Source organism: Cavia porcellus, unplaced genomic scaffold (genome assembly GCF_034190915.1).
Source record: "Cavia porcellus strain 051 isolate PalLab524CR breed Dunkin Hartley unplaced genomic scaffold, mCavPor4.1 scaffold_2, whole genome shotgun sequence".
Classification (NCBI taxonomy): domain Eukaryota; kingdom Metazoa; phylum Chordata; class Mammalia; order Rodentia; family Caviidae; genus Cavia; species Cavia porcellus.
Window position 1 is genome coordinate 10,464,040 of NW_026947485.1, and position 12,979 is coordinate 10,477,018.

Genomic DNA, 12,979 nt, shown 5'->3' on the forward strand with positions numbered 1-12,979 from the left:
AAGAGCCTGACACCAAAACCAAAATCAAACCAAAGCTTAACAATGCCAAAATGGTACAAAATGTGAGACTGACGTAATGTAAAACTCTAAATTTTGCATTAATCTAGACAAAGGATGTGTTGTCCTGTTCAGTGTGTCAGCCATTAGCCATGGAGCACCTGAAATGTGGCTGCTTGGAAGAAAGATGTGGTATTGGGGTAAAATAACATTGGATTTGAAGACTCAGCAGGGAAAAAAGGAATGTAAAGCACCCCAAGAATTTAAAAATTATATATTAAAAAGGTAGTGTGTTTTGAATGTATTAAGGTAAATAAAATACACCATTAACCTTCATTTTTTTTTAACACAGATATAGATACTTTGAAGGGGGGGACTTAGAAAAACAAAAAGGATTAAGATGTGTTATATCCATGTAGCACCTGCCCTCAATGTGTTTTAAAAACCAAAGACGGGACAGGGATTTAGCTTGGCAGCACAAGCCCTGGTACTCCTCTCCACAAAGTAAATAAACGGTAAATCAAAATTAAAAACACAGATAGTAGAAACCTAAAAATCCAAGCAAAAAGGTGTTGCTCGGTGGTGGTGCATGGTGGCCCTGCCAGCCCCACTGGAGACGGAGAAGTGAACAGAACTGTCATCCTGTGCTCTGAACTGATTTCATTCCTGATTTATGGTCATAAAATTAAAAAAAAAAAAAAACAAACCCAAAACGAGGGTTTGGGGGTTTAGCTCAGTGGCATAAGTGCCTGCTTGGCAAATCTAAGGCTGAAGGTTCAATCCCCGATACCCCCGCCCCAAGAAAACCCTCAAAACCCAAAATGTTCTCCTTTGCTATACTTTATCTGGATATTGGTTCCCTGCTCTTGAAAAAAAGAATGTTAATGTAATCAAACAAGGCAAGGTTACACTTTTGTTAAACACTGGAACTTTTTAATGACTTTTTTGTGTTGCTTCTTTGAAACAGTCTCACTGTGTAGTTCAGGCTGGCCTGAACTTAGGATGATCCTCCTGCCTCAGCCTACCCTGAGTCATGGGGCCCTACAGGCCGCACGTCCCGCTGAACACTTAGTAATATTCACCTGAAGAGAAGCAACCAAAACCCTAAAAACCCTCTGATGTCTTTGCAACCCCTTACCTCGATGGCAACACTGGTTTCCTTATTTTTAAAAAGCTGGAGCTCCTCCAATTGCTGCTTTTCTTCAGCTGTCAAAACTGTAAATGCATCTTCTGAAGGATCCTTTAAATTAACCATGAGAACTCACAGTGAGTCACACGTAATTCAAAGACACAAACTCTAGAAAATGCGATTTCTATGCAGAAGGTGATTCTTGCTAGAACTACTTCTACCTCCTCATCCACTGGAACAGATAAGTCATCCAAATGGCTGATCCGCCCATCTTTTCCTATTTCATGGACAATGAAGTCAGAATATCTGATAAAAAGAAAACACATATGTTTAGAGAACTGACATCTTACTTATTAATTTTACAATAAGGTTTATCACCAACCAGCACAAGGAATTTTAGAAAAAATCTTCAGTGTAGTCATATTAAGTTTTTGGTTTTTAACATATGCTGGGTCACACCAAGCTCAGGTGTTTTGGTTTTCCCCCTATTTAGCACTAGAGAGTAAACTAAGGACACACTAAGCTATATACCCAGAGCCTCACCCTTTATTTTGAGAAGGGGTCTGTCATGGTTTATATTGGTAGACCCCAGGCCTCATGAATTTGCATTGTGCGTTTGTGATTGGTTCACTGTCTAGAGGTGATGGTGGATTAATGGTGCCAGTGCTACACCCACATAGGGGTGGAGCCAACATACAATGCAATGGCAGGAAGAAGATATGTCATTCTCTCTTGCTGGTTTCTGCCTTGCTGTTTTACAGCTGCCATAAACTGCATCCCCACCATGCCACCCTGCCTTGGAGCCAACTGAGTGTAGACTAAACCTCCCAAAACTGTAGGAAATAAAGCTTTCCTTTCTCAATTTTGGGTATCAGGTATTTTGTCTCAGGAACAAGTAAAAAATAACTAAGACAAAATTTGGTACCATAAGTGGGGTCGTTTGTTGTGACTATAACTGACCATGTTTTTCAAGAGGCTTTAAAAATGACTTGTGTGCAGAGTTTAAAAAGGTTTGGACATGTCACCTGGATGCATAGAGCTAGAGCAGCTTAGGCTGTTCTATAGAGGAGATTCTGGTCAGAGCTCAAGAGACCAAAAGTCTGATAAAAAGTCTGATGGTAAAGACCAGGTTTGGGAGATTTTTGCTGAAAAAAAGGACTACATTGGTTGGACTTCCCACGAAGTATGTTATGGCTTGGCATAAAGTTTGCTTACAATTACATTTTGCTCGTGCCCAGACACTTTACCTGAGACTAAGAGCAACAGACTGATTAATCTGGCAAAAAAATTTCAAGGCAGTCAAATGTTGAGGCTGTGACATGGCTATTGTTGGGGGCTTTTAGCCAGCTTTATGGTTGCAAATCAAGAGCAAAGAGCCCAACAACCAATAATTTACAACACTGTGAGTTTGGCCAAAAAAAAAAAAAACAAAACTGTAAAAAAGCCAATAATTTACAACACTGTGAGTTTGGCCAAAAAAAAAAAAAAAAAAAACTCCAGTAAAACTGTGGATTGTAAAGACAAAAGTTGTGACTTTCACTGCTGAGGAAAAACAGAGAAATAAAAAAGATGGCCATGGGGCATCCCAAAAAGCAGCGGGTCTCCACCTTTTGCAGCCTCAAAACTGCAAAAGTGAAAGAATTTGCTCAGAGGGGAAAGCTGCACAGCACCATGCTCCAGAATGGTGACAGAAGCCACATGAGGTTCCATAATGGCGGCAACATAGAAAAGCTTTTCTTCACAATCAGGTTCACAGAGCCTAGCGATGATCCAGGCAATCAACCCCTACAGCCAAGAAAAAAAAACGTCTGGCTACTACTCCAGCTGGCAGCAAACCTTGGCGGCATCCACATGGGGCTGATTTTAGGTGCAAAAAAAAAAAGTACAAATTGTGAGGATAAGACAGCTTCTTCCTCAATTGTAAAGGGCCTGGGAGGTCAAGCACTGTGCCCTGAAAGGACAATTTATAAATATAAAGGTAAAGCCAAAGGTGCAACAGAGACCCCAAAAGTTTAAAAAAGTCAAAAATATGGATCATCCAAGAAAAGCCACAAAAAGTAAAGAGAAAGGGTTTAAGAGAAAAACTGCAGAAGCCTATATCCCTAAAAGTGCTGTGGGGGTGAAATCACCCAAGCCTTTTAGAATTTACAACCAGACTGCTTCAAATGCTGAGCATAAAAGTCTAGGACTTGCCAGGGATTTAGCTCAGCGGCATAAGCACCTGCCTTGCAAGTCCACAGTCTGAGTTCGATCCCGGGTACCAAAAAAACAAAGTCTAGGACTTAATGTTCACTCTGCTGGATGTTGGACTTGCTATGTTTCCAATGCTTTATATTCCCTTGTTTGTAACTTTTAAAATGGTAATGTTTATCTTGTGCCTTTATATTTCAGAAATGTTTAACCTTGTTTCATTTGTACAGGGGGTTACAGTTAAGAGTTTGCCATAGCTATCAGGGGAGACTTAAAACTTAAGATTTTTCAGCAATGCTAAAATTATTAGGACTTTGGCAACTCTTGGAGATGGTCTAAATGTCTTTTATATAAAGGGTGTACATGAGTTCTGGGGGCCAGAGGTGAAATATCATGGTTTATGTCTGTGGCCCCCAGCCCTTATGCATTTGCATTGTCCATTTGCGATTGGTTCATTGTCTAGAGCTTAAATTGATGGTGTCAGTGCTACACCCACCTAGGGGTGAAGCCACTATAATATATAGCAAAAAAAGGTGTGCGTGTGCGTGTGCGTGTGTGTGTGTGTCTTGCAGGTTTCTGCCTTGCTCTTTGCAGCCGCCATGAACTGTGGCCCCACCATGCCACCCTGCCTGGAGCCAACTGAATATGGACTAAAAACTCCAAAAACTATAAAAAACAAACCTTTCCTTTCCCAACTTTAGGCATCAGGTATTTTGTCTCAGCGATGAGTAAAAAATAAATAAGACAGGGTCTCATAAATAAGCTGTCTAGGCTGGCCATCAACTTACAATCCTCCTGTTTCAGTCTCTTAAACAGCTGGGATTTATAGGTGTGCACTATCATCCTGGTTATACTAGAAGCTTCTAGAATATTCTACCACAGAAAACCACTAAGAAATGTATAAATAAAAGCTTATTAATATTAGCTGAGGTCAGATGGTCCACATGGAACTAAATCATAAAACATATAAAGTACAGTGAATAGCTTAAATCAGAACCCAGTAAGTCCACCATGAGCTGCTCTGAAGCTTACTGCTGTTAAATAATGCACACATATTATTTACACTCCTCTCAACAATTCCACCATGGTATCTTGATCTATTTTTTGGATAGAGATACCCAGGCTTGGAGGAGTTAAGTAACTATTAAATGGCTGAACTAGATTTACAGACAGATCCATCTGGCTCCAAAGACTACATTTTTTCTACTGTAGATGTGGTGTACTCAAGTGAGAGTTTTAAGATTTTAGATGAATTCAGGAGAAAAGTTCAAACCGTTCAAAAGAATTTAACCAAATGAACAGCATCCATCTGCATAATAACAATGTGTATCACTGGGAAATTTTTTTCTTTTTAAAGAAAATGATTCTGGGGGTGTACATTTTATATATATAAAATAATCACATTCCTAATAGGGAATTTGTACTTATACATGATATAATTTGATTCTTTTTTGAAAATTATTTTTATATATTTAAACAGTTCTGCAAAGGTTCTTCCTTTCATAAGAATGGGCTATGATTTCTATTTAAAGTATTAAAAAAATGTGGTCAGCATGGTGGTGCACACTTGTAATCCTAGCACTCAGGACGCTGAGGCAAGAAGATCACTAAGAGTCCAAGGCCAGTATTGGTACAAATTGAGTTCAAGGCCACCTGAACTACATAGTGAGCCCCTGTCTTACTCCCCACAATCAATCACAGTCAGTCAATCAGATCATTCACCCACTCAGGTAGTTCTCTATCCTCTTCCTCTCTGACCATAAGTGGAACTGATCCTTGGGAGTGAGAAAGCTAAATGGAAAACTGTTTTGCTGATTTCTTCTGCTAAAGAAAAACTAATGCAACTAAATAACCTTACACATAAGCTAAACATACCTTTCCTTCAAGATCCCTGAGAATCCTTGATGAGAACTTACAAACTTGGTGATGCCCACATCAAGCTCCGTGAGCCCGTGCTTCATCATCTCTGCAAAGCTCTCTGCCTCCTCCTCTTCCTCTCCTTCCTCTGAAAAGCCATCTTCCTCTTCCTCTTCCTCCAGGGGGGCACCGGAATTCTTTTTACCTTTCCCAGCACTGCCGACTTCTGGTGGCTGGGGCTCTGTGTCACTGCTGGGCAGACAGTGACTGTCCAGGCCATCTCCTGCTTCAGGCAGGCAGCGTTCCAAGACCTTCTGTTTTTTTATCTCCTCAGTTGGACCCGCACAGTCACTGTCTTCAACCACAACGTATCCACGTTTCAGGGACACACCCGCCATTTCCATCTTCAAGGCTCCAAGGAAACATTTAAGGGAGCCTTAAAAAGAAGGAGAAAAAATCTTGAAGTAACAATCACTTATTTTAAAAAAGTCTGTTTGGGGTTGGGGATTTAGCTCAGCGGCATAAGCGTCTGCCTTACAAGCAGCAGTCGTGAGTTCGATCCCTGGTACCGATAAAAACGAAAACGAAAAAAAAAAGTCTGTTTGGGCAAACAGAGACAGTTAGCTTTGCTCAGGGGGTTCTCAAGTCATTTAGTAAAATGCTTCTTGACAGCAAAAGTTCTCTTGGTGGAACAGAAAACTGGCACAATACTTCTGCACAGAATCTGATAATATCCAACCGAGCCTTAAAAATATGTAATTTGATCCATGATGTTTTAACTATAGGATGCTTACTTTACTTTCTATATAAGCAAAAATGAAGAATGGCAAGGCCTGTCTGTGTATGTAAACTGATCAATACGTACGCACAACAATCAGAAACTGGGAAAGGGGGTTGCTTCCAGGAGAGGTTTTAGGTGGCTGGGGACAGTGGTGATAACTTGCTACTGTCACTGAATACCACAGCTGAATCATTTCACTTTTGTCTCACATGTAACATCCTATCCTCTCATAAAATGATGTACTCTAATAGTTTATAAATGCATCTGCTGACATGAGAGCATACTCATACCACACAATTAAAAACACAAGAAATTAGGTATGGTGGTTGACGCCTGTAATCCCCACTACTCAGGTGGCTGAGGCAGGACAGCAACATAGAGCCCACCAGCCAACTTGTGCCACTCTGTGCTCCCTGGGTTCAACCCTCAGTAAACACAAAGACACAGACACACATACATAATGTTGATTGGAAAACAATATGTATTTACTTAACAATACTGAACCATAAACAGGGTTCAAGCCTCAACACGGAAAAGATAAAATAAAAATCACAATCTGAAAAAAAAAGAGAATGTCTTCTAGTCTGGGAGTGCAACTCAGCAGCAGAGAACTTGCCAAGCACACACAAGGCCCTGGGAGTTCAACATAAACCCCCCCATATCCAAGACTACCCATACCTAATTGGATCTCACTAGACAAAAGTTTTTCTTATTCCCATTACAGAGATATGGAAATGAATACACAAATGTCATAAACTTTCATAAGAAAACATAAGCAGAAAATGAATATTCTATTTCTTGAAGACATGACTAACAAGATACCCAACTATATCTATAGCAAAAATGATGATGATTATGATCTCAGTTTTCAGAATCATCTTTGATCTTGATTCCCTGGTAAAAATCAAGAATAGAAAGAAAAGTTTGCAAAAGTCCTAGATTCAATCCTCAGCAAGCTAAAAAAAAAAAAACAAAACTTTTCCTTTAGGGTTGGGGATCTGACTCAGTGGTACAGCACTTGCCTAACATTCATGAGGGACTGGGATCTATGCTTAGCACTGCAAACAAACAAAACACCAATATCAATTTCCTGTGAAAGACAAAAAATTAAAGAAAATTGAAGAAACCCAAAAAGAAAAACAATCGAAAACAGAACAACATAACCAGTTACATAAAGTGATCTATGAGCAAGCAAGAAAGCACTGATTCTATAAGCAATAGTTAAAAACAAATGCTAATTTATGAAAAGTTGCTCTTTCTTACTTTATGACAGCAAAGTTGCCTACAAATGGAGTTTGTACAAATGGAGGTATTTAACTGAAAAATTTATCTGTATCATTGTTTTTATCTTTTCTCCTTAAAATAAAAAGAAAAACTTGGGGCTGGGGATTTAGCTCAGCGGCATAAGCTCCTGCCTTGCAAGCAGGCAGTCGTGAGTTCGATCCCTGGTACTGATTAAAAAAAAAAAAAAAGAAAGAAAAACTTGAATTTAAAAGGCAACATCCATCGGAAAGGTAGGCTTGAAAAAAAAAATTAAAAGGCAACAGAGGATCATTAAGTGAGCCATGAACAGGGAACTGAGCAAAAGTACAAGGAACCAGGCATTAGGGGATAAGAGGACACAACAGCCATCAGAGGCAGCAAGGTCAGTGTCAGGGCAAGCCTCAGTAAGAATGAGGTATGAACACCTGAGCCAACTTCTCAAGCTGGAGAAAGAGGAAGGTGTGGAAAGGTAGAAAAGATGCTTAGTTAGAGAGCACAGCATGTGCCATGGCAGGGACACAGACAGGGCGCACCAGCAAATCTCAAACTGCTGTTTCTCAATGTGGAAGTGAGTCTGAGGGAAAGTCAGGGGCATGGGCAGAAACTACACAAGACTACATGGATGGAACTACACTCTCTTTTGAAAACCAAGCCCGTCTTAGTTTTCTGAGTTCTAACAAAACAAAAACCTATTTCACAGTACCCTCTGAAAAGAACCTGCAGTTAGGCTGGAAAACCAGCTCTGAGCTAATGATCAAACCAAGAGCTTGGGGAGAATATGGGGCCCGAGGCAAGCTAGTTGTTAGGCAAAGTGGTTTCACCTGACATGGACTTTCTAAATGTATAAAAGCACTGTGGTGGGTGAGCAGTTCCTTTCCTCCCATCCCGAGAGAGGGCTCCTCTTGATCTCAGCTTTCTGTATATTGTCTCTTTCCCCATCCTCTCGCTGTCCTTCTCCCCAGGAACTTTGAGAGTTGAACACCACACAGCAAGAGGGTTCAGCAATGCATTTGGGAAAAAACTTGTACAACTTTTCTAAGGCTGACTCAGAGGAGAAAGGATATTCAAGAACACTGGGAACTACCAGGATAAGACTGGGAGACAATATGGAAAACAGAACTATGCCATGAGGATGCAGGTTTTCTGCCTTGGGGACCTGGGGGGCAGTGGAGTTCTCTGTGATATGAGGGCCCCAGAAACAGAGGCAAGAGGCGGAAATGATAAGCCACTCAGATGGTATGGAGCCATGACATCCATGTAGCTGACTGACACCCAAGTAGAAATGTTCTGTAGGGTGTCAGCACATTGCATCACATACCTTTACCATAAATCTCAAAGTGGCCCCCCAATGCCAATGGCATCATAAGATCCCCAGAAGTATCAAAGGATCTGCCAGGAGGTTTTGATACCCGTCTGAGGTCAGAATATTTAAGCAACGAGCCAAGTACAGCCAGCAGGTGACAAGCATGAGGCTTGTTTGGGCCTTTACAGTCAGAGTGCCCATCACCACTACGATTCAGATCTAAAATATCCCCCAAATAACTCGGGTGTGGAAGGTGACTGGATCATGGGGGTGCTACGGCCAGCTGACTTACTGTTAGAGCTGTGCTCCTTCCAAGCTTCCTCCCTGCTCTCTGCTTCCTGACCACCTTGAGATAAGTGGCTCTTCTCCTGGGTAGGCCCCAACCCCCATGTTATCTCTGCATTTGAGCCAGTTGACCATGGACCGAAATTTCCAAAACGTGAGCCAAAATAAAGTTCCCTTCTTAAACTGTGGATCTTGAGTAGTTTGTTCTGGTGATAAGAAAGTGACAAAGACAACTGCCCTCCCCTGATGCAAAAACCAAAAACAACAACAAAAAACCCCCAAAACCGACCTTGTTCCAATTTAGAGCCAAATCTAGATTTTGCCATCTACTATAAACGGGCCATTTAAGCTCTCTAAGCCTTAGTTTGCCTATTAAAAGACACAATGTGGCCAAAGGTCTGTAATAACTTCTCATCTGTTGGCTACTAGTGTTTATTATGAACAGTGCACAAAACTCTGCTGCTGAGTCTTAATTTTAAGTGTTAAGAGTCTTAATTCTTAAGTGTTTTCTGTTTTCTAGGGTAAACATGGTTGTCTCCAAAAATATTTATTTGAGACAGGGTCTTGCTATGCAGTGCAGGCTGGCTTCAAACTCATTCTGCAGTCTGGGCTGGTCACTTAACTTGCACCAATCCTCTAACCTCTCACCTCAGCCTCCTGAGTGCTGGGATTACAAACAAGTGCCATCATGCTTGGCATTCATTTAATTTTAAGAGATGTTCAAAAGATTGCCAACAGCCAGATGTAATTGCACATGCTTGAAATCCCAGCACTTCAGAGGCTGAGGTAGGAGGACTGGCTGTGTGTTCCAACTTGGGCTACACACAGAGTTTAATGTCACCCTGAACTGGATAGCAAGACCCTGTCTCAAAACAAAAATGCAAAGAAACAAAAAAAACAGCTTACTGCCGATAGGCCAACAGCATCAAACAGATCCTTAGGCTCGATATTTGTAGACATCTGTCTGATCTCTTGATTATCTAATTGCAAGCATTAATTATTCTTTTGTATTTCAAATATAACTGTACTTTTCATTCAAGTCAATGTTAGCACTTCTACACAAATCATTAAATTCTATTTTCAGTACCACTATAAACCACTGAATATCTGTTTTGTTTATTTCAATTCTGTAGGCCTAGAAGCTAAGAACATATTTCTCAAATAGCTATGCAAAGTTCCAGATTTGGAGCAAAACACAAAAATTCTGTGTCGTTTTCATAAGCAGGAAGAATCAGGAAAATAAAGAATAAAACAGACTATATTTTTTAAGTTGGGGCAAGGTGATCTTGTGAACCTGGAAAAGATTTAAAAGAATTCAGCCACAAAGACTGAAATCTTTACTGTCTCAAGGTTCCATGTCTAAGATCAGATTTGTATTTAGGACAATCCAAAGATAAAATACTCAAGCATTCAACTTTGAAAATATGTAGTGACTTTAAAAATAAGGATCTTTATTTTTTCCAAAAGAAACATGTTACACACACACTATCCAAGATAGTAACATCTTAATTGCCAAATAATGTCTAAGAAGACTTGACTCAATAATTTCCATGAGCTTAAAGTTCTGCACATTTCTCTGAAGAGAATCCTAAAATAATGTTTTTTGTTTCCCTTCACACTTCAATGAGCCAAATGAGAATAGAAGCACTACAATTTTACCAGTATTTAAAAATTCTTTTTCAAACATTAGATTCTCAAGCTCTTAAAATCCTCCATGTACAACAAAGATAAAGCTTGGCATTTTCAATTTTTTTTTTTTTTTTTTTTTTTTTTTTGGCGAAAGGATCTCACTCTGTAGTCCAGGCCGGCCTTGAACTCATTAACTCATTATGGAGCCCAGGATGATCTCAAGCTGGAGGTGGTGATCCTCTTGCCTCAGCTTCCCAAGTGCTGGGATTACAAGCAAGCACCACCACCCTGGGCTTCAAAAGCTTAAAATCACATTGACAACAACCACTTAACATTATTTCCTCCAAAACGAACGTGTGAAACGGTTGCATTAGTCTTAATTCTATTTTTCTTTTTTTGTCTTTTTCCTTTTTTTTCGGTACCAGGGATCAAACTCACGACTGCCTACTTGCAAGGCAGGCGCTTATGCCGCTGAGCTAAATCTCCAGCCCCCTTCTTAATTCTATTTCAAAACCTTCCGTATCTGCCAATTTCTAAATGAGTTCCCCATACTTTGCAAATTGGAGTCACCTCTAGCTGTCAAAATCAGGCACTCTTTCTTTAGGGCATAGCATGAGCTACACCCTAACAGTTAACATGTCTGAGTCTATCAGAATAATAGGTATTGAGTGTGTCTTGTGTGTGTGGTACTGCTACAGGTACTAGAGTAAAACAGAAAATACTGGGCTGGGGATTTAGCTCAGCGGCATAAGTGCCTGCCTTGCAAGCAGACAGTCGTGGGTTCGATCCCCGGTACCGATAAAAAAAAAAAAAAAAAAGGAAAAAGACAAAAAAAAAAAAAAAAAAAAAAGAAAGAAAAAGAAAATATCCCTCTCTGAAGGCACTTACATCCTATTTGTGGATATATTCGGTAACAACAACAACAAAATCTCAGAACATGCAAGCCATGAAGAAATAAAAGCAGAGCAAGGAGGCTGATACTAAGAAGGATGGGGCTCCAGTAAAGCATCTTTTAGGAGGTAATTTCTGAGCAAAAACTTGAACAAACAGACACGAAAAAAAATGTGCGTGAAGAGAGATCCAGGGCACCCACAGGTGTCTGTAAAGGACCTGCAGCAGGAACAAACTTAAGCAATGGTAAGATCGCTGTTTCGCTAGTACCTTTATGGCCACAGCCCATATCAAAGCACGTTCAAAAAACTCGGTAAGTCAATTCAGTCGGTGGGGCTGTTTTCATATGACTATCCACCTCCTTTCTATACTGGCGCATACTAGACAAGATCCCTTGACAGTTAAGGCATCAGCCCCCAAGTGGGATATACTATATTTACTATGTTACAGATGACTCGCAGATTGGGGGCAAAAAAAAGAAACCTCAGTAATTCTGTATTTTCGGAATGAAATAAGTGGCCTGACAATGGAACTAGAAACTTGAAAACAGGCCGAGGGTTTAGCTCAGGGCACAAGCACGAGGTCATGAGGCTGATTCTCAGCACCCGCCCCCCCAAAAAACAAAGAAAAAAAAATTGAAAACCTCAACTCCCTCCCAGTCCTCCCCACGGTGCGGGCAAACGCTAAGAACACTAAGCTGGGAGCTGGGGCAACACTCCTAGCCCGCTCCCACCAGGAGCCCTTCCTATTCCTAACCCCTGCCACTCACTCCTCCTTCCCAGGAACCCGGCAGATCTGGCGCGCAGCGGGCTGGGCGCGACCCCAGGGCCGCAAGCCAGCACGTGGGCGGGACCCGAGGAAGCCTGGGTCGGCTACGCTAGGCCAGGCAGGGTGGGAGTTTCTTTCTAGGTGGAGGAAAGCAAAGGCGTAGAGGGAAGAGGCCCCGCGGGCTCATGGCGCCCCCTGACGGACGGACGGGGCTGGGGCCGGGGTAACGAGCAGCGACCGAGGGACCGCGCGCGGCCTCTCAGGAGGGCCAAGCCAGGCCGGGCCAGCCCAGGCCGGGCCGGGCCGGGGCGAGGCGGGCAGAAAAGCCGCGCACTTACCCGGAGGTTGAAAGCGCGAGGGCCGAGTGGCCAGGAAGCCGGCGCCGTACTTGGAACACAAGAGGGAGGCCCAGGCCTGGACCACACTGATCAGGCGGCGGGGAGGGCCCGCGACCATGGGCTGCGCGCTCGCCTCCCGCCCTGCGAACCCGAGGACTCGCTGCCGCCGGGCTCGCACACGTGCGGCGCAGCGCCGCACCGCGCCGCCCCTACCGGCCACACCCCAGCCACCCCAGGCCCCGCCCCGAGGCCCCGCCCAGACACCACGATTGGACGCTAGGAGGCCCCGCCCACACGCGACATCCTCTGGGAGACCAAGAAGTAAGGGGTCTCGAGCCACAACTCCACGCTTTGATTCAGGCATTCATCTGAAAAGATGCGACTGGGCAAAAAGTGATTTTACTGTGCATCAAAGAGCTCTTTAGGCCTCGACGGCTTCTAAAACAGCGATTACTTTATTAGTTGTATTTGAATCCGAGTTTCTTCCATATAGTTATGAGCCTTTATTGTTGTACCCTATCGAGCAGTTAACAATAAAAAAAAAAAAT

At 42.2% G+C, this 12,979-nt stretch overlaps 1 protein-coding gene across 3 annotated transcripts in view; it reads right to left on the reverse strand.

Moving 5' to 3' along the window:
* Pus7 (pseudouridine synthase 7) overlaps nucleotides 1–12,633 on the reverse strand; it is a 58,186-nt gene extending 45,553 nt beyond the window's left edge. The window contains exons 1-4 of one of the 3 annotated variants that reach the window (XM_063237988.1): nucleotides 12,432–12,632; nucleotides 5,192–5,609; nucleotides 1,348–1,432; nucleotides 1,136–1,237 (exon numbers count right to left, since the gene is read on the reverse strand). In XM_063237988.1, the coding sequence (XP_063094058.1) occupies nucleotides 1,136–1,237; nucleotides 1,348–1,432; nucleotides 5,192–5,609; nucleotides 12,432–12,549 (723 nt within the window). In that variant the 5' untranslated portion in view covers nucleotides 12,550–12,632. Of the gene's footprint in view, nucleotides 1–1,135; nucleotides 1,238–1,347; nucleotides 1,433–5,191; nucleotides 5,610–12,431 lie in introns of all 3 variants that reach the window. The other 2 variants (XM_003469801.5, XM_063237995.1) reach the window with 2 other exon arrangements.
* Nucleotides 12,634–12,979: the final 346 nt, after the last annotated feature.